The following is a 20,373-nucleotide window of genomic DNA, read 5'->3' on the forward strand; positions in this document are numbered from 1 at the left end:
GCCCATCTCGGTAGTTCCTTACCGAATGAGCCGCATCGAGATGGAAGAGCTAAGGAAACAAATCACTGAGCTACAAAACAGTGACTTCATTAGACACAGCATTTCCCCATGGGGTGCCGGGGTTACTTTTGCAAAGAAAGGGGATAGAACGTTGAGACTGTGCATTGATTATAGAAGGATAAACAAGGTAACAATTAAGAACAAGTACCCTCTTCCCCGGATTGATGACATTTTCGATCAGTTGCAGGGTGCACAGGTCTTTTTCAAAATAGATCTACGATCAGGTTACCATCAGGTAAAAGTGAGAGCCGAAGACATCCCCAAGACGGCATTCCGAGCCAGTTACGGACACTATGAGTTCCTGGTTATGCCGTTTGGGCTAACCAACGCCCCGGCCATCTTTATGGATCTAATGAACAGAATCTTCAGAGAATTCTTGGATCAATTTGTCATCGTGTTCATCGATGATATCTTAGTCTACTCAAAAAGTAGGGAAGAACATGCTCATCATCTTGCCCAAGTCCTGCAGGTACTCAGGGAAAAGAAGTTGTATGCGAAGTTGAGCAAGTGTGGATTTTGGCTCGAACAAACCGCCTTCCTAGGGCATGTTATATCGAAGGAAGGGGTGTCGGCGAACCCCGAAAAGGTTGAAGCGGTACTTGGTTGGGAAAGGCTGACAACAGTTAAGGAAATTCGCAGTTTTCTAGGGATGGCAGGTTATTACCGCCGGTTTGTCGAAGGGTTCTCTAGTCTAGCAGCTCCTCTAACCCGACTCACAAAGAAGAATGCAAGGTTCGAATGGAATGAGAATTGCGAGAGGAGCTTTTCAGAGTTGAAGAAGCGACTGACTACTGCACCAGTGCTGGCTCTACCGAGTGGATCAGGAGGGTACACAGTTTATAGTGATGCCTCCTATCTGGGCCTGGGTTGTGTCCTAATGCAGCATGAAAAGGTTATAGCATATGGGTTTAGACAGCTAAAGAATCATGAGAAGAACTATCATACCCATGACTTGGAGCTTGCCACAATCATACACGCCTTGAAAACCTGGCGCCATTATTTGTATGGAGAGACCTTTCAGATCTACACCGATCATAAAAGTTTGAAGCATATCTTCACTCAGAAGGATCTCAACATGCGTCAGAGAAGGTGGATGGAACTCCTCAAGGACTATGATTGTGACATCCTATACCATCCAGGTAAGGGCAACGTGGTGGCCGATGCCCTCAGCAGGAAAAGTGCAGGCACCCTAGCCCATCTGATGGTTTCAGAATGTAGGTCCATTGGGGCTACACAGCAGGTTCGCCTGCGAGACCTGAAGAGAGTCACATGTTTGGGCCACCTAGCAGTCCAACCCGAGTTGATCCAAAGAATAAAGGAAGCCCAGTCAGTCGACCCCGCCCTAGTAACCCGCAAGAAGAATGCAGAACAGGGAGTGAGCTCAGAATTTCAGATCTCTGCCGACGGATTGATTCGTTTCAAGGACAGAGTGTGTGTCCCAGACGACAGTGAGTTAAGAAGAGACATCATGACAGAGTCCCATAGTTCAAGGTTCGCCATACATCCAGGAAGTACGAAAATGTACCAAACTATGCGACCTCGGTTCTGGTGGAATGGGATGAAGAGAGATATAGCCGACTTTGTATCTAAGTGCTTGGTATGTCAGCAGGTCAAAGCAGAACATCAACGCCCGGGCGGGTTACTTCAGCCTTTACCGATTCCATAGTGGAAGTGGGAACATATCACCATGGACTTCGTATCGGGACTACCCAAGGCACGATCGGGACATGATGCTATATGGGTAATTGTTGACCGACTCACTAAGTCTTCCCACTTCCTGGCCATCAGAATGACTGATCCTTTGGACAAGTTGGCAAGAATGTATATCCGGGAGGTAGTCAGACTGCATGAAGTTCCGGTAACAGTGGTATCCGACAGGGATCCCAGATTCACTTCTCGGTTTTGGAATAGTTTCCAGCAAGCTATGGGAACAAAGCTGTCTCTTAGTACTGCTTTCCACCCCCAAACCGATGGACAATCAGAGAGGACAATTCGTACACTGGAGGATATGCTCCGAGCTTGTGTCCTTGACTCCGGGGGCCATTGGGACGACCACCTACCCCTGATAGAGTTTGCTTACAACAACAGTTACCAAGCAAGCATCGACGTGGCCCCATACGAGGCGTTATACGGGCGTCCGTGCAGGTCACCGATCTGTTGGGAAGAAGTGGGCGATAGAAGATTGTTTGGCCCGGATTTGGTAGAAGAAACCACGTCCAAGATAGTTAAGATCAAGAAGAACATTCAGACAGCTCAGAGTAGGCAGAAGAGTTATGCTAATACCCGGAGGAGAGACCTGGCCTTTGAGAAAGGCGACCGGGTGTTTCTTAAAGTCACCCCCTTCAAGGGGATTAGTAGGTTCAGCAGGAGGGAAAAATTAAACCCCAGATATATTGGACCCTTTGAAATCTTAGACAAGATTGGTACCACGGCCTACAGACTTGCACTGCCTCCTGAGCTCTCCCGGGTTCATAATGTGTTTCACGTATCTATGCTACGTAAGTACAATCCGGACCCTTCTCATGTCTTGGCTCATGAACCGCTTCCACTCCGAGAGGACTTGTCTTATGAAGAAGTACCGGTCGGTATCACGAACCGAGAGAGCGGAATACTCCGCAACCGGGAAATATCATTTGTAAAAGTCGTGTGGCAGAACCACACGCCCAGGGAGGCCACCTGGGAACTGGAATCAGAATTTAGGGCCCAATATCCCTATCTGTTTGATCAAGAGTAATGAGGCAAATTTGGGGACCAAATTTCTTTAAGGGGGGAAGAGTTGTAGCGCCCGGAAAGGGGCCAAAAAAAAAAAAGCCACGTCGGCAGCCACGTCAGCAGGCCCGGTCAGCAGTCCCGGCCAACCGGGACCTGCCACGTGGCAAGACCACGTCATTCCGGAACGGGCTACGTTGGCGATCCGCGTAGGCGCGATCGGACGGCCCAGATCAAGCGTGCGATCGGACGGCCCAGATTAAAACAAAATGGACGGCTGAGATCAAAGGCAAAGGGTTATAAATAGAACCCCCACACCAGACCACAAACCCTAGCCGCCTGCCGCTCGCCGGAGAAGACGAACCAGAAGCCGGACGCCGCCACCCGCCGCCGCACCGGGGAAATTTTCGACCGCCGATCGAGGTAAATTTCGTACCCCGACTCGTTTTTCCATGCTGATTCCTCCTGTGGCCAAATCGGAGCCAAAATCCCGGCTAAACGGCCGGAATACACGGCCGAAGCCCAGCGGCGCCGCCGCGCCCCTTCTCGGTTTTTGCCTCCGATGAGGCCCTTCCCGGCCTCCGTTTGATGTAATTTTTATATCACCGTGATCACCATTCTTTTCTCTACAGGTTGACCGGAGCCGAATCACCAAAACACAAACCTCGCCGGAGAGCCGCCGCACCCGAGAGCGCCGCCGCCGGTAAGCTCCGTTTTTCCGTGATTTTTTGGCCCCCCGAGGGCCCTAGGGTTGTTTTCTCGCAGGGACTGATGCGAGTGTGGCCGAATTCGGCCAGAAACGGCCGAAAACAGCCAACCCGAGGCGAATTGCCGCGGCCAGCGGCGGTGCCGTCGCCGGAGCACGGCGGAGCCGCCGTGCCAGAGTTGCGATATTGGCCGAAAGGGGCCCTGGGCCTAATTTGGGATTTTTTGGAACACGTGCAGGTACCAGTAGTGCGTTTCAGTTCCTCGAGAAAAATTCAGGGAAAATTAGGGACAGCCTGTAGGCGCACTGTGAAGCCGTGTTCGGACCCCGAAACGTGTAAGGACCCCTCACCTTATTTCCTATCACGGTTTTAAAGTTCAATAAATGATAAAACGGTATTTCATGAATCAACAAATATGTGAAATTGCTTAAGGTCGCTAATAGAGCCCAAGTCTAGTGTATTTGTCGGTTAACTGTTATTTGGCATGTTTTACAGTTTTAAATGCAGCATGAGGTTCGATGTTTTCATTTTATAGTTTCGTGTGCATATTTTACTGTTTTATTGATTATGGATTAAATGACCGGGATATTGATGCTGTATGTTGTCTGTTTAGCATAAATTACTGTTTGTTTGCTTGTATGTGGATTAATGATGCTGACTGAGGAAAAAGAGAATGAAAAATTATGTAAATGGGTAATGGTATAATGTGGTCAGTCTGACTAGATATCCTGGGAGATGGTGGACGGACCGGGTCCGTAGGGAACCCTACCGGGATTGTGGTCTCCCATACCGGACGGGGTATGGAGATCTTATGTGTTTTGGCGCCCATACCGGACGGGGTATGGGGACGGCCCGTTTCACCCTCATACCGGACGGGGTATTGAGGTTTATGGTTTTGGCGCCCATACCGGACGGGGTATGGGGACGGCCCGTTTCACCCTCATACCGGACGGGGTATTGAGGTTTATGGTTTTGGCGCCCATACCGAACGGGGTATGGGGACGGCCCTGGAATCTGATGACGAATGTTAAAGGTTAACGGGTAGCGGGACCCCTATGGACCCCCATGGATACTAGTGGGCTGGTAAATGAGGAAAAGATATGTTGTATAATGATTGAATTACAAAAGGCGTGATAAGTGTTATGTTTTACTGTTTATATGATTCCAAGATTATGATAATGTTATTGCTTTCGTATATTATTTTATAAATTTCACCGAGGTAAGTGGATGGTAAAGGTTTTATTATTAATAAAAGGTTTTGTTGTAAATTATGCTCAATTGGTCTTTTTGTGTTTTCTACCCACCTTTACCTCCGTGACGGTAAGATATCGTGATGTCTTTACTGGGCTAGTGTAGCTCATTCCTTATTTAATCATTTCAGATCAAGAGGACATCGTTCCCGAGCCGGTTCCGCAGGAGGACGACGAAGGGGACGCCTAAAGACTCCCTAGTCACATTCGTAGTTTTTTTTTTACTTTCAAGTTTCTCCTTTAGGTAGTTTAATCTTTTATATTTTGTGAGCACGTTTTTGGTTTTAGTGTAAGGGATGTTATTCAAATTCTGACTTCGCTTCCGCATTTGATATTTATAATATAATTTCCATTTTAAATTTCCGGGGATGCTACACCATTGGTCTAATTTTTGAGTTTATTTGGGACACTTATAGGTACCATAAGCGCGTTTCAGTTCCCAAAGAAAAATTCAAAAAATCCAAGGACCGCCCATAGGCGCAACAGTAACTATCTAGTTTTCGGCGTCGAATCAAGTAAGAACCCCTCACCCTATTTTCTGTCATAGATATGAAGTTTGAATAAATAATAACACGGTCTTTTGTACAAGTTAGATAATTATGCATAATTAATTACAGATTGCTAATGAGGCCCGAAATCGGACATTATTCTCTGTTGATTCCTGTTGATTTATTTTACAGTTTAAATGCATGATAATATTTAGTTTGTCCCTTCTATGGTTTTAAATGTATGTATTACTATATTACTTGACCACTGTGTGATTTTGGGATTTAAGACATGATTGTATTACCGGGTACATGTTCATTATTTATATGATTGTGTTTAATTTGATAACGGAGATTAAGGATAAACAGGAAAGGGATGTGATCTGATAAATGGATAAGATGACAGTCTCACTAGATATCCTAGGAGATGGTGGATTGTCCGTGTAACGCCCAAAAAATTTTAAATTATTTTTATTATTATTATTAATTCTATTTTTATTTATTTTATTTTATTTTGTTTAATTTAATTTAATTTAATATAATAATAAAAATAATAATAATTGTAAAATTGGGTAAAAATATTATTTGAATTTAATTGTAATTGATTTTGGGAAAAAGGGGTGAAAATTAGGATTCTGGGGGTATTTTTGAAAAGAAAATCAGAAACCGGGGGTCAAAACGCAATTTAAAAAAATTGTGCCCCGTCAGCGCCACGTCATCGGCCACGTCAGCGGCCCAGTCAGCAACCCTGGCCAACCAGGACCTGCCGCGTGGCAAGACCACGTTGACCGGGGAACGGGCCACGTGGGTGATCCGCGTGCGCGCGATCGGACGACCCAGATGCGTCCCCGCGTGCACGGACGGCCCAGATTTAATCAAAACAGACGGCTGTGATCAAAAGGCAAAAGGGTATAAATAGAACCCCCACACCTGACCACAAAAACCCTAGCCGCCTGCCCTCGGCGGAGAAGACGAACCAGACGCCGGAGGAGCCGGCCGCCGCCACCTGCCGCCGCACCGGGGAGTTTTTCGATCACTGATCGAGGTAAATTTCATACCCCCGGCTCGTTTTTCCACGCTGAGTTCCCCTGTGGCCAAATTGGAGCCAAAATCTCGGCCAAACGACCGAAAAACACGACCGAAACCCAGCGGCGCTGCCGCGCCCCTCCTCGGCTTTTGCCTCCGATGAGGCCCTTCTCGGCCTCTGTTTGATACAATTTTTATATCACCGTGATCACCATTCTTTTCTCTACAGGTTGATCGGAGCCGAATCACCAAAACACGAATCTCGCCGGAGAGCCGCCGCACCCGAGAGCACCGCCGCCGGTAAGCTTCAGTTTTTCGTAATTTTTTGGCCCCCCGAGGGCCCTAGGGTTGTTTTATCGCAGGGACCGATGCAAGTGTGGCCGAATTCAGCCGAAAACGGCCGAAAATGGCTAACCTGAGGTGAATCGCCGTCGCAAGCACTGTGCCGGAATTGCGATATTGGCCGAAAGGGGCCCTGGGTCTAATTTGGGATTTTTTGGGACATGTGCAGGTACTAGTAGTGCGTTTCAGTTCCTCGGAAAAAAAATTCAGGGAAAATTAGGGGCAGCCTGTAGGCGCACTGTGGAGTCTTGTTCGGACCCCGAAACAAGTAAGGATTCCTCACCCTATTTCCTATCACGGTATTAAAGTGCAATAAATGATAAAATGGTATTTCATGAATCAATAGCTGTGTGAAATTGTTTGAGGTTGCTAATGGAGTCCGAGTCTGGTGTATTTGTCGGTCAGCTGTTGTTTGTTCTATTTTACAGTTTTAAATGCAGTATGATGTCTGATGTTTTTATTTCATAGTTTCGTGTGCATGTATCACTGTTTCGTTGATTATAGATTGAATGACTGAGAACCCGATGTTGTGTATTGTCTTGTTGGCGTGAACTACCGGTTTGCATGTTTGTGTGTGATTTGATGATGCTGACTGAGGAAAAAGGGGGATGAAAGGTTATGAAAATTGATAATTGTATAATGTGGTCAGCCTGACTAGATATCCTGGGAGATGGTGGACGCACCGGGTCCGTATGGAACCCTACCGGGATTGTGGTCTCTTATACCGGACGGGGTATGGAGATCTTATGTGTTTTGACGCCCATACCGGACGGGGTATGGGGACGGCCCGTTTCACCCTCATACCGGACGGGGTATTGAGGTTTATAGTTTTGGCGCCCATACCGGACGGGGTATGGGGACGACCCTGGAATCTGATTACAAGTGTTAAGGGTTCACGGGTAGCGGGACCCCTATGGATCCCCATGGATACTAGTAGGCTGGTAAATAAGGAAAAATATGTTGTGTAATGATTGAAATGCAAAAGGCGTTATAAGTATTATGTTATACAGTTTCTATGATTTCGTGATGATGATAATGTTATTGCTTTCGTATATTGTTTTATGAATTTCACCGAGATAAGTGGATAGTAAAGACTTTTATTATTGATAAAAGAATTTGTTGTAAACTATGCTTCATTGGTCCTTTTGTGTTTTCTACCCACCTTTACCTCCGTGACGGTGAGATAGTGTGATGTCTTTACTGGGCTGGTGTAGCTCATTCCTTATTTAATCATTTCAGATCAGGAAGACATTGTTCCCGAGCTTGTTCCGCATGAAGACGGCGAAAGGGACGCCTGAAGATTCCGTAGTCATATTTATAGCTTTTATTTTCGAGTTTCTCTTTTAGTTAGTTTGTTCTTTTATACTTTTAGCACGTTTTTGGTTTTAGTGTAAGGGATGTTTAATCAAAATTTTTATTACACTTCCGCATTTGACATTTTTAATACACATATTTCATTTTAAATTTCCAGGGTCGTTACAGTCCGAGTTCATAGGGAACCCTACCGTGAATGTTATCTCATACCAGATGAGGTATGAAGACTTGGTCATTTGGTACCCATATCAGACGGGGTATAGGGACGGCCTGCTTCATCCTCATACCGGACAGGGTATTGAGGTTTAATGTCTTGGCGCTCATACCGGACGGGGTATGGGGACGGCCCTGGAATTAAGATTGTTAATGGAAATGGTTCATGTGTAGCGGGGACAACCCTATGAATCCCCATAGATACTAGTAGACTGATAAAAAAGGACAATTGTTGTTTGATTATTTGAATATAAAAGTATAATATGTGCTATGTTGTAGATTATATATGAAATCATGATATTCATAATGTTATTGTTTCCATAAGTTGTTTTTATAAATCTCACTGCGGTAAGTAGACGGTAAATAGTTTTATTATTGATAAATGAATTTGTTTAAAATTTGTACTTCATTGGTTGTTTTTTATTTTTTACCAACATTTACTTCTGTGACGGCGATATATTGTGATGTCTTTACTGGGTTAGTGTAATTCATCCCTTATTTAATCATTTCAGATCAGGAAGATCCAGTCTCTGAGTCTGATCCGCAATAAGGCTACGAGTAGACCCTAAATACTTTATAGTTTCTTTTATTTTTCTCCATTTTTCGTATTTCTTTCAGAAAATTTGTTCCATGATATTTGTTAGTACTTTTGAGTTATCGTGTAAGGAATGTTAACCTTAACTTTTATTTCACTTCCGCACTTAAATTATTATATGCATTTCTTTTTAAATTTTCGGGGTCGTTATAAATATAATTTAATATTATATTATGTGTAATATTTGTTTGCAATAGCCGACAATTGGAGGCAATTTCTATGTAATTTATACAATTTTCATATCTTATAGAGACTGAAATATATTACAGATACAATTATTTGTTAAAATGAAAAAAAAAAATTAGGTTATATTAGAACCAATAAAATTTAATTTATTTACAAATTCACATTTATTTTAATTAAGAGAAATACAAATTTTATTAAAAAATAATTAAAAAATGAACACATAAAATTAAAACAATAAATTCTAAATTTCATCAAACTTGAATTAAGAGAATTCTATTTGGAGCAGTGAATTCATTTCAATTATTTAAAAATATATTTACCAGCTCAGTTAGAAGATCAAATAAACTTTCTTTCTTGCTTAATTCTTTTTCCTTTCCTATTCAGATAGTTGCTAAAGATCTAGTGAATCATAATTTAACTTCTTCGACTTAGGATAGACCATCGGTTGACTTTTTTTCTTTTCTTTCAAACCCTTCGCCTTAAATCCTAAACTATTTCCGAACAAATCAGTATTGAAACAGCGAAGAAAAAAGCTCATCCACCTAAAGGGGTGGAGCAGGTATGCACTGCTCAGTTATTAGCCCTTTGTTTGATTTGGTATTAAAAACACAAGATAAAATACAGGGGTTAAAAGTTCCAAATAGCATCCATGAAAAAGATAAAAAGAGTTTTAATTCACCCTGCTCAAGCCCTTCATTTGGTCTCACCTGTGCTCGGTGATGCATCCGAACGCCGTCTCTTGGCTTCATTGTCACCTAGATGCAATGAAACACATAAATCTTCATCGCAACCGTTCCTTAGAGATGCAAGATTCTCGGATACTGCTTTATCTGATAAGTTCTTTTGATGCAAGGGAGAACGCCCAATACAACTTGGAATAAACTGATGCTCAACACTTGGACCAGTTTTCACACTGTCTTCCAAATGAAACTCAGTTTCGACAAGCAACGAATTCTGACCTGGACTGCATCGCTCAATATCCAATGGGATATGTTGAATCTGAAGACCTAGTGACTCAAATTTGTCTTCGGATTTGTCTTTTGGAAGAATCCCATCAGGGGTTGAGGAGTCCCCTACGGTAGAACCAATTGCTGTTGCTGAAGCTGCTCTTTGCTCCTGCACAGCCACTGTAAATAACAATAGCCACCTCATGTTACTATTAGGTCATGTTGTCAAGTCCTTATTCATTCATTCACCACCAAAAAGAACAAAACTACATTAACTGTTTTATCCAAAATCATCTATGGAATCGTGTTTAATGCCTTATCATTTATGGTTTCAACATTTGTGCCACTGCAGTCACCATGGTGACACCCCTGAGAGTAAATGATAATGTTGTTTAAAGATCAATATCTGTGTTTTCTCCTCTCTTTTTTTGTTAAAATATGATTTCATGATCAAAATTGTAAAGAAGAAATCATGATGGTGTTGATAACGATGATGAAGAAAACATATAAGATATATTAAATATAATACTGGAAGGGGAAAAAAAGATGCAATAACACACAAAGCTCCAGCAAAGAGGCCTTCTAGAAAGAATAAACCTTTAAAAAAAAATAGAAGAGAGAACAAACCTTTAAGCCCTTCATCGGTTGTGATGAGATCAAGCTCAAGGAGGCTCAGGAGTTTCCCAAGATCTACCCCACTGGTCCAATTCTCTGGGGGTTGGCCAACTTTTAACTTAAGTCGGCCCCGGTTAGCTGTTCCTCCCCATATAATCCCTATAGGCTGCAGCTTCTCACCATTCTCACCCTTCATAATGATGAGGCTTCCACTATCTCCTTCAAGGTCAAATGTCTGTTGATTCTCACCCACAACAAGAAAATCAGTTAGGAAGCAAATGCCTTTCTCGTCATTGTACTCAAGGGCATAGGCCAACACTGTTCCTGTTGTCAAGCCTGAACTTCTTCCAACCTTCATCACTTGCTTTCCAATAAGGCTACTGACTGGAGACTGCAAATCTATTACTTTGACATCACCGATCTGTCCCACACCTTTGACAGAAGTAGTAACCGTAGCCATGTCGAAATCATCAGCAAAAGGGATGAACGCTCCATCTGCTCTCACAAACGTCTCTGTAAGGACATATAACTGTTAGGTTTATATGTGGCAGCAAGAATGCAAAAGGTTATTTATTACACCACTAAAAGTATATGAATCGAAAATTAAATAAAAAATAATGATAACATTCAAGCTCCATGTGGAATATTGGTAAAGAAGCAAGAATTGAATTTTTTTATTTAAAAAAAAAAAGTTCCTACTTAATCTAGATAATAGCCCTCTAACCCGTAATAAATTACATAGATAAAGTATAATTCCATTAGCAATAAAAATAATACTAGGAAAATAAACTCAAGAATAACTCTGATTCAAAAGATCAAGTTGAAGCTTTTCCTTTTGTGCCTGGTAGAAAAACCAATGAAACCTTAATTGAGAGCTGTTAAATTGATTTCTAATAAACTGTAACACCTATTCTGCAAATATGTTGAGGGATGTAGATAAGATTTGCCAAGAATACAAAATGACAGCAAATAATACGAACAGCGGTTACAATCACTTCCAAAGCATAATAATTCTATTTTCAAAACCTGCTTATGAATGGTAACAATAACATATGAAATTCAATGAATAATCTCCAATAAAATTTCTCCAAAACATAATTAATGTCATAAATATATTAGATGCCACATGGCATCCATGAAGCATAATGGCCAACCATCATGCACAACTTCAGAGATCTAATGAAGATAGATTCATTAAATTTAAGAATGGTGGAATATCTATGCTAAAACAGTTGGCTACAATGATGCACCCAATTCAAGTCAGTCCAAACAATTACAGCTTTAGACCACTTCAGCATGATTTTATTTCAACTTTGCACGGTATGATACAATTTGCAAACAGTAGAAAATAACAAATGAAGGGCTGCAGATGATGAAATGATCATTAATAGTAAGAGAAGTATCTTAGTTCTTGTTTCAGTTGGTAATCTCATATTAATTTAAATGCGTAGTTGGAGCTTTCTTACCTGGATTTATTCCAGCAAAAATGCCATACCATAGATCATCGGTGATGAATGAAGTAGCTCTCTCCACTGCACCAAGATATATGCCAGGACCAAGTGTAGGAGGCAAAGGGTGAAACATCTTCTGATTTGGGTAATCCAAGTCAACAGCAACATGACGGTTTGTGAGAAAACCAACTTGTCGGTTGCCACTTAGGCTCCTTACAATAGCACCCAGTGTTCCAAAAGTCTCTTGGCTTGCAACCTGAACAAAATTATATCACATTAATACAAACAACTAACATCATCCAGGTTGCCAAGTAGATACAGTGACACACCTATTAGATGCACTATCATTACAAAATTTTAACAAAAGTTCATGGTGAGCGAATTATGCATGCATAATCACTGGGGACACACTAGTAAATACTTTGTTGTTGTCAGTTCAATAATAAAATACTCACTTATGGCTCTCTAGCTAATAAAAATCAAGCAAAAAACACCAAACCACAGAATTCTTTTCTATGAAAAACCAAGCAGAACATTAAAGACAAAGCTAAGCACAGAACATGTGGAAGCATTAAAGGTGCTATATATATCTAATGCTTTGAAAACTAGGAGAAACAACTTTACAGTAGCTACCTATAGATTTCTATAGGTTCTTATTATGTGTGAACCAATAAAGGAGAACAATTTATGCCACAGAAAGCATTAGATATATCACTTTCCTTTGCTAAACTATACTCTATAGGTTTTTAATAATGAAAATCATTTTCTTTAACCTTATAACAATTATTGCAACAGAATGTTGGCATTTAACATGCAGACAAAGCCACCATGTTCCAACATACAACCACTTAGATTAAGAAGATAAATGTTGAAGCAAAATTAAAGAATACCTGAGAACCAGATCCAATATGTGGATAGCCTCCACGCAAATCATCTACAATTTCTGTGTATAACTGTTCTTTGGGAGTTGGCTCAGGTGCACCAAAGTATGAGAACTCCACCACATCCACATCGCACCATACCCCTCCAGGTCCCTGACGAATGAAGGTAATTTGAAAATTATTTTAACTACCACCAAAAAATCCAGCGAAAGGATGTCAAAGAAAGCTCTGCAGCAAGCCAACCCCTTTCGTCTTCCCCCAAAGGAGAAAGTGAAGAAGAAGAAGAAGAAAGACAATGAATAGGGCTTTTCCCTGACCTCTAGGGCTGATGGCAGACATTGGATGGGGCTAAGCCATTGTTTGTGAACTTTCCTGGAAACAAAAACAAGAATAGCTGGTATATCTGTCAGCATACCCCGTTTAATACGAAATCCAACTGCTGTGCCTAGACTGTAACATCGCAAGATCTTGCTATGAAATGCTCTTATAGTCATTAGTTCAAGCAATGTAGTTGCTTGTTGCCCTTTTGGAAGACGACCAAGAGTTTCAGGAAGCACTCCTTTTTGTAGATTGGCAAAATAGTTTGCCCTTTCTTCTGCAGCATCATTTAATCGGCTGGAGGTAGGCCATGAGAAATAAGCAGCGTTGCTCTCACAGTGCTGTCCTGCTGAAGCAAAAGGTTGAAGCGTTGGTGGACTTAAAGAAGGCAAATTTGGATGACTACAGTTTCTTTCAACATCTAAAGCTGACTCCTCTGATGGTGTTGAACCAGAGCAACGAACCCTCATGTTAAGTCTAGTCCTTTCCATGATTATTAATTCCTAAGGAAATAATGGGCAAGAAATTAAGAATTGGCACATAAAAAAAAATGACTGCATAACTGTCTAGCTCTTCATGCATCATACTTGCCATTGAAAAGTGATGTGGGTGCAGAGTGTTAATTACATTTTCCCTATGATTCCAAAAATTTAGTAAGATGCATATTCGCCTTTGTGCTCCTTTGTAAATGTGGAAACACAAACTACATATTTACGAGAAAAAAAAAGAAAACTAAAAAAAAAACATGTAAACATATTGAAAAGACAGTCCCAACTGGAACAGAATGACCATTATAGTGTTATGCATAAGCACTTGGTAGATGATGCAAGAAGTTGACTCCTTCAGAATTAGATAGCTCCTTTGATTGTGTGAGCTTAAATATCATATCAAATGACAGAATTTAAAAAAGAGAGAGAGGGACAAAAGAATAGTAACATCCAAAACTATTATGGCCTTTAAGTGGAAATGGAAGAAAACATGCAAAAAATTACTGTTTACAGTTCTCAATGAGAGGAGAAAAACTTAACAAAAAATAACCAATTACAAATGGTTCCAACAAAACTGTTAGGCATCAAACCAATGGTGAAATAAAGCAAGTTAACATGTCATTCCATCAGTTTGTCAAAGGTAAAGAAGAAAGGCAACTGCTGATAATGCTAAGCACCAGAAAGTGGGAAAATTGTGAATAAGAACCTAGAATACCTGAACATGGAGGAGAAGCCCTTAGCCACCCATGGATCATAATAACTAAGTATCATAATTAGAAATTCCAAATTAAGGAGGTAATCTCATCAGGTGTGTCATGTCAAGTATGTAGCCAACTTAGTTTCGCATAATCCCAAGGCAATAATTAGATCAAATAACTCATAAGGTACAAATAATCGATAATTTCCAAACTAGAATCAAATCTACTTAAGCATTTCATAAGTTAATTATGCCACCATTGGCAAAAGACAGTGATGTTCTACATTTCAAGTTGTTCATTGTGATCTAACCTTTATCCATGAAATTTATCAATATTAGTAAGTCAAATTTAAGCCCAGCATCAAGTGTCATGCCTTGAACTTTCCTTATAGACAAGTGAAAGAAGAACATAAGAAACTTGAAAGAATGAGAAAAGTATATGTTTTTTTGTACAGCTTGCTCTGCAATGCGGATAAACAGTCATGCCACAGGAAACTGCACTTATAGGGAATACATGATTATTAGTTAATACTACTAAAATTTAAAAGGTACAAAATTTTTGCTCCTCGGAAACCCTAAGAGCCAAGTTCCAAAAACATATTTTCTTTGGAAAATAAATAACCAAAAAAATACAGAATCCACACATAGGGACGAAGATTGTGAGCATAGCAATTCATTTCCAATAAAAGTCTGATTAGTGAACATACATTTGTTGATAAAAGTGGTAGTATGAAACTTTGCATGTTGCAAATAACAAGATGTAAATAGATCATCCAGTTATACCAAACAAGACAAGGAGAAAACACATTAAAATCTTTTAAAGAAAGGCTATATTGCAGAACCAACAATTAAAATGGAAGCCAAACTGTTCAATAATAAACAAAAACAAAGAGGTTCTATTAAGGACCTGGAAACTACAGAGAAGCTAATGTAAAATACTTCTGATTCATTATTTTTAAGGATATTAATATAAAATTCAAGACTTTTCCTTAAAAAGTGAGTATGCACTGTTACATGCCCCACACGACACATACATATACACAATCGTGAACATGCGAGGCACATATGTCTCTGACCTTCCATGTTCTGTTTCATTTTGCTCTAATTCTGTGTTCTAAACCAAAAAGATCGGAAAAGCATTATACCAGATATAAGAAACACGCATGGCAAGAGGAACAAGAACATGCAAATAGGCAAGAGCATCTAACTCGCTTACATGACATGACCCTTTTTCTGTATAGAATTAGACGACTCCGAGTTTAAGTCTCTCCCACCCCCCCCCCCCCCCCCCCCAACCCGCCGGAAAAAAAAAAAAAGGAGAACAGGCAAGTCGCAACCAGGTAAAAGAATCTGAGTAGACGATCAAGGGTAAGATCATTTCATTTCAGATGAGAATTCACTCAACACCAAAAGGACCAAATGCAGTAGAAAATACTCAAAAAGATTTTTTTAAAAAAAAACGCCATGCTAGATAGGGTTGTCCCATACGCTTGTCATGCTGGTACCCTGCTTTCAAAATAAACTTTTATTTAATAGACTGTAAACTGAAAAAGCTCTACCATGAATGCTCCAAAAGTAGAGTTCGCCATCATTTCAACAATAAACATAATCCCTCCGATCATCAGAACTCGGTAACCAAAGAAACAAGTCAACATCACAAAACGATCCACATGATCAACATGAAACTTCACTCAGTAACGTACAAATTCAAAACAATCCGCAACAAGTAGAACGATAACACTGATCAAATCATCCATGAACAGATAACGAGAAATTACTTAGAAAGGGTAAGAGAAGAATCCAGACTCACTGACGAGCACTGTCGAAGATGGTGAGTTGAGTATGTGTGCAAGAGAGCAGTTCAATTTGGTGAGTCTCAATTCTCAGTAGCCATCAGCCAAATTTGAAGTGAGAATCCTGGGAAAGTTGCAGAAATTGACGGTTAGCTCTGTGTATTGCATGTAGCTGCTGCTCATTTGTTGACACCATTAAAAAACCCATGGAAGCCAAAACCAGTGCCACCGTGTGCAGGCATATATATGAATAAGGTAAAGTAAAGCGAGCAATTTTTGGCAAAATAACTTTACCTGAAGGGAGTGAGATACCTGCGGCCAATCTCATTCTAATAATTCAGGCAATCAATTTATGACCGTTGATTCATCTTAGGTTTTTTTAAAAAAAAAACTAAAAATTATATTTAATTTTAGGGAAATAGTTATTCTTTTATATTTTGATTCTTATTTATAAGATAATAAATTCAAGTCGAGTTATGTTTATTATATTTATTTTTATTAAAATTTTGATTAATTATATCGATATTAATATATAAATATTATATAATTATTAGAATGTATGAATTTTTATCTATACATTAATAAATAATAAATAAATTACACTTATTTTTTTTTAGAAAACCTTTATATTCATACCACATCATTAATGAAATAATTAACCACTTAAGTAAATATTAAATTATTATATCTATAAATTTTATTTTGAATTATAAAAATTAATAATATGACTTATTATAATTGTCTAAGTTTAAGCCTAAAAACTCATTCCAACATTTTGGTTCACATATAGTATTTCTTTATATAATTTTATTATAAACTATCCTAATGTGTTTAATATTAATTGTGACATATTAAATGTCACAATTAATATTAGATGTATGTTATGATATATTGTGATACAATATTTTTCTAATTATACTTTGTATACAGAGCCAAAACTTAAAAAAAATGAATTTATAATTTAAATGCGGAAGAAAATAATAATGTTAAAGTTTACATTATTTACTCAATAAATTAAATTGTCCAATAGAATTATAAAAATATTTATTCTACATGATTCATAAAAGATAAACGATAATTGAAGAAAAATAATAAATAAATGTCCTAAGACAACATTCACTAACACTTGAAGGGAGTCCGGGATGTGTACTACTCACAACCCTCTTACTGATCGAGATCTAGATTTTGATCTTCTTGATCTAAAATGGTTAATAAAAAAGTAAGTTACACTAACCCAGTAAGAATATCATACTAATTACTGATACGAAAAACTGAAGGTTGGTAAAAATCAGAAAATAATTAATGGAGCTTTTGTTTTAAGTAAATACATTTAAATTTAAAACTATTTGTTCGATATTTATCGTACGATTTTTTTTTTCTAAAATCAATCTATGAAAATAATTAACTAAATGATATTTTAATTCCATGCATAAGATCAATAATTCTTCCTTTTTATCATACTTACTGGGACCTCTGAGAGTCCATAGAGATATCTCTCTACTTATGAACATAGTATCAATAATTGACAATCAACCCGGTCGTCCTCATACTCCGTCTGGTAATGGGCGCTAAAAACATCATCGCCTCGATACCCCGTCCAGTATGAGAATAAATTATACCTCCCAAAACCGTTCTGGTAGAACTTTTCAGCCTTGTCCGACTAAGATAATATCCATGGTAGAGTTCTTTATGAAACAACTCAGCTTTTAAATGTAACGCATGAAAAACAACACTGGCGTTACCTGCTGACTCCAGTCTACCACTACCTATCACGTAGATGAGATAATGATTGTTTTCTCCAGAAAAGACAAAGCTGCCAGTAGAATTTTGTAACCTCAAGAACCTAATTTAAAAATAAAAAATAAAAAAGGGTAGATTACCCTTTTTGTGATTCCTCCTATTTTCTCTTCTCGCCAAACCCAAATCTATCCAGCAGATATTTTCTTTTTCTTCTCCTGTAATTTTCGTGAGAAAATTCTCAGTTCAATCTATCAATTGCAGCCGCTCAAGAAAGGAAGAGAAAAACCATGTCCGATCATCTAAATAACTACTAAAATATACCAACATCTCATTCTATATTCACAGATTAATTCAAATGGTACTTAAACAAATGATATAGTTCAGCATAACAAAAAAATTAATAACCAGAATGCTGAATAAATATGGCAGGAAGAACCAAATAACTAAATAACTGAGAAGACCATAAAACCATCAATTCAATTACGTACAGTATAATAATAAATAAATATAGACAGTACAAAAAAATAAACAGAGAATCAGGACAAATGGGAATTAACCAGTTCTGCCTCCACTAGTGATCTGTAATATTTTTAGAATTTTTTTAAGTTTTCACAAAACACACAATTATCGATTATTAATCCTCAATTTACTGTAACCGAGAATAGGGTGAGGAATCCTTACCCGCATCGGTGTTTCGAAACGTTGTACTATCCACTACGCCTCCTAATGGGTCTCGAATTTTCTGAATTTTTCCTGCAAAAATCTAAAATACTCGTTATGTTTCTAATAGTACTCTCAAAAACTCAAAATTGTTATTAAAAATCATTTATGTCCAATTTTAGAGTTCCAACACAACGGTGATTCCCCTCGATCTTGCCAATTTTGATCAGTTTTACTTTTATCACTGCGAAAAAACACGTTAGGGGCTTGGTTGGCCAGAAAATTTTAAAAAATCGAACTTACTAGCCGGAGGGGGGAAGGGAGGGGTCTCTAGGTGCAGCAGCTCCGCCAGTTCTTCTTCGTGGCTGGGGTTTCTTCTTCGGTTAACGTGCACAGAAAAGAATGATAAATACAATGGTCAAAAAATTACATGAAACAGAAAATGGGAAGGGGCTCATCAGAGGGGTTTTAGGATTTCGGTCATGGCGGCTTCGTCGGACTTTACTCGCGGTTTCTGGTTCACCCGTCGTCTCTTTTGCTCTAATATGGTCATGGAAAGACTCGGAATCAAATTTCGAACGAGTAAGGGAGAATTTTACCTTTTTTGGCAATCAGCGATGGCTCTAGTAGGACGACGGTCGAGGGTCGGTCTCCATCTTCGGTGGCTGGACATTTTTATCTGGTCAGGGCAGGTGCGACTAGGGTTAGGGTTCCCTTGCAACGTGATATTTATATATTTATCTTGCGTCGATCTGGACTGTCCATTCTTGTCAGTGTGAAGCGATGAAAATCGTTCGATCATTGTTTGTTTAGTCCAACTGAAGTGGCCGAATTTGAACCGTTCATCGCGATTGATCTCATCTGTCTAATCGCGCCTAAAAAGGGAATGCATATGAGTTGTTCACGTGCACGTGATTGAATCTGGATCACTGAATCAATGGGCATGTGGATCGCCCACGTGGCCTATCGCGTGGCACCGATGTCAGTGAGTTTTTGCTACACGGCGTACTCTGGTTTGTCGTAGCTGCTGATTGGGTCATCCCACATGGCCGAATTTTTTTTTTTTTTTTGTATTTTGACCCTTTTGTTTCCGTTTTTTTTTTTAAAAAAAATATCCTATGAACTCAAATTTTCACCCATATTCCCAAAATTGCTTTAAATTTCGTCCATAACCTATTTTTTCTTAAATAATTTAATAAAATAAAATAAAATTAATATTATTAATTATTTTTATAAATACGAAAATTGATCCCAAGCTAAATTCCGGACTCGTGTATTATATTTTGAATTTATTTTCTCACATTAATCCCTATATCTATAGTTTATTAATTAATTACAATGAAAAAATATGTTTGATCATTATCATAATCTCATATTCACAATCAAAAATAATAATTATTTATGTGATGAAAATAAATAGAGATACTAGCAAGAAAATATACAAAAATGAAATTTAATTTATCCCAACAGTCTTATACTATAATGAAAACAATAATTTATCCTCTTAATATAATATAATGACTATACAAATAAATCTTTATGAAAAATAATAAACTAAACTAAGATTTTCAAAAGACTCAGATTAATTAAAATAGAATCCTCTCCCGAACAAATCTAGCTGGTGGTATGAAATATCCTCAACCCTCGAGGAACTCCCCTAATCACCTAGAAGCGATCAAGATAATGCCTAATAACTTCAGTCGCACTGTCACTAAATAATTTGCCATGATGGGAAAGATTGTAGCACCCGGAAAGGAGGAGGAAAAAAAAAAAAAAAAAAAAAAAAGGGGGGGGGCCACGTCAGCAGCCACGTCAGCAGGCCCGGTCAGCAGTCCCGGCCAACCAGGGCCTGCCACGTGGCAAGATCGCGTCACTCCGAAAGGAGCCACGTTGGCG

General features: G+C 39.1%; 1 protein-coding gene across 5 annotated transcripts; it reads right to left on the minus strand.

Moving 5' to 3' along the window:
• Positions 1-9,461: 9,461 nt before the first annotated feature.
• Positions 9,462-16,326, minus strand: LOC110821126 (Trypsin family protein). 5 transcript variants are annotated; one of them, XM_088220870.1, is made up of 6 exons: positions 16,095-16,326; positions 13,099-13,602; positions 12,791-12,934; positions 11,916-12,156; positions 10,462-10,962; positions 9,462-10,014 (listed from the first exon to the last, which is right to left on the minus strand). In XM_088220870.1, exons 2-6 carry the CDS (start codon positions 13,588-13,590, stop codon positions 9,581-9,583), a joined length of 1,812 nt encoding a protein of 603 aa, XP_088076996.1. In that variant the 5' UTR covers positions 13,591-13,602; positions 16,095-16,326; the 3' UTR covers positions 9,462-9,580. The 5 variants fall into 5 exon arrangements, with proteins under 5 accessions (XP_088076996.1, XP_088076997.1, XP_088077000.1 ...); XM_088220871.1 differs by having other exon boundaries at positions 16,063-16,326; XM_088220874.1 differs by having other exon boundaries at positions 13,099-13,448; positions 16,095-16,325.
• Positions 16,327-20,373: the final 4,047 nt, after the last annotated feature.

The sequence above is a fragment of the Carica papaya genome, chromosome 5 (assembly GCF_054855325.1).
Source record: "Carica papaya isolate Zhongbai chromosome 5, ASM5485532v1, whole genome shotgun sequence".
Taxonomy (NCBI): Eukaryota; Viridiplantae; Streptophyta; class Magnoliopsida; order Brassicales; family Caricaceae; genus Carica; species Carica papaya.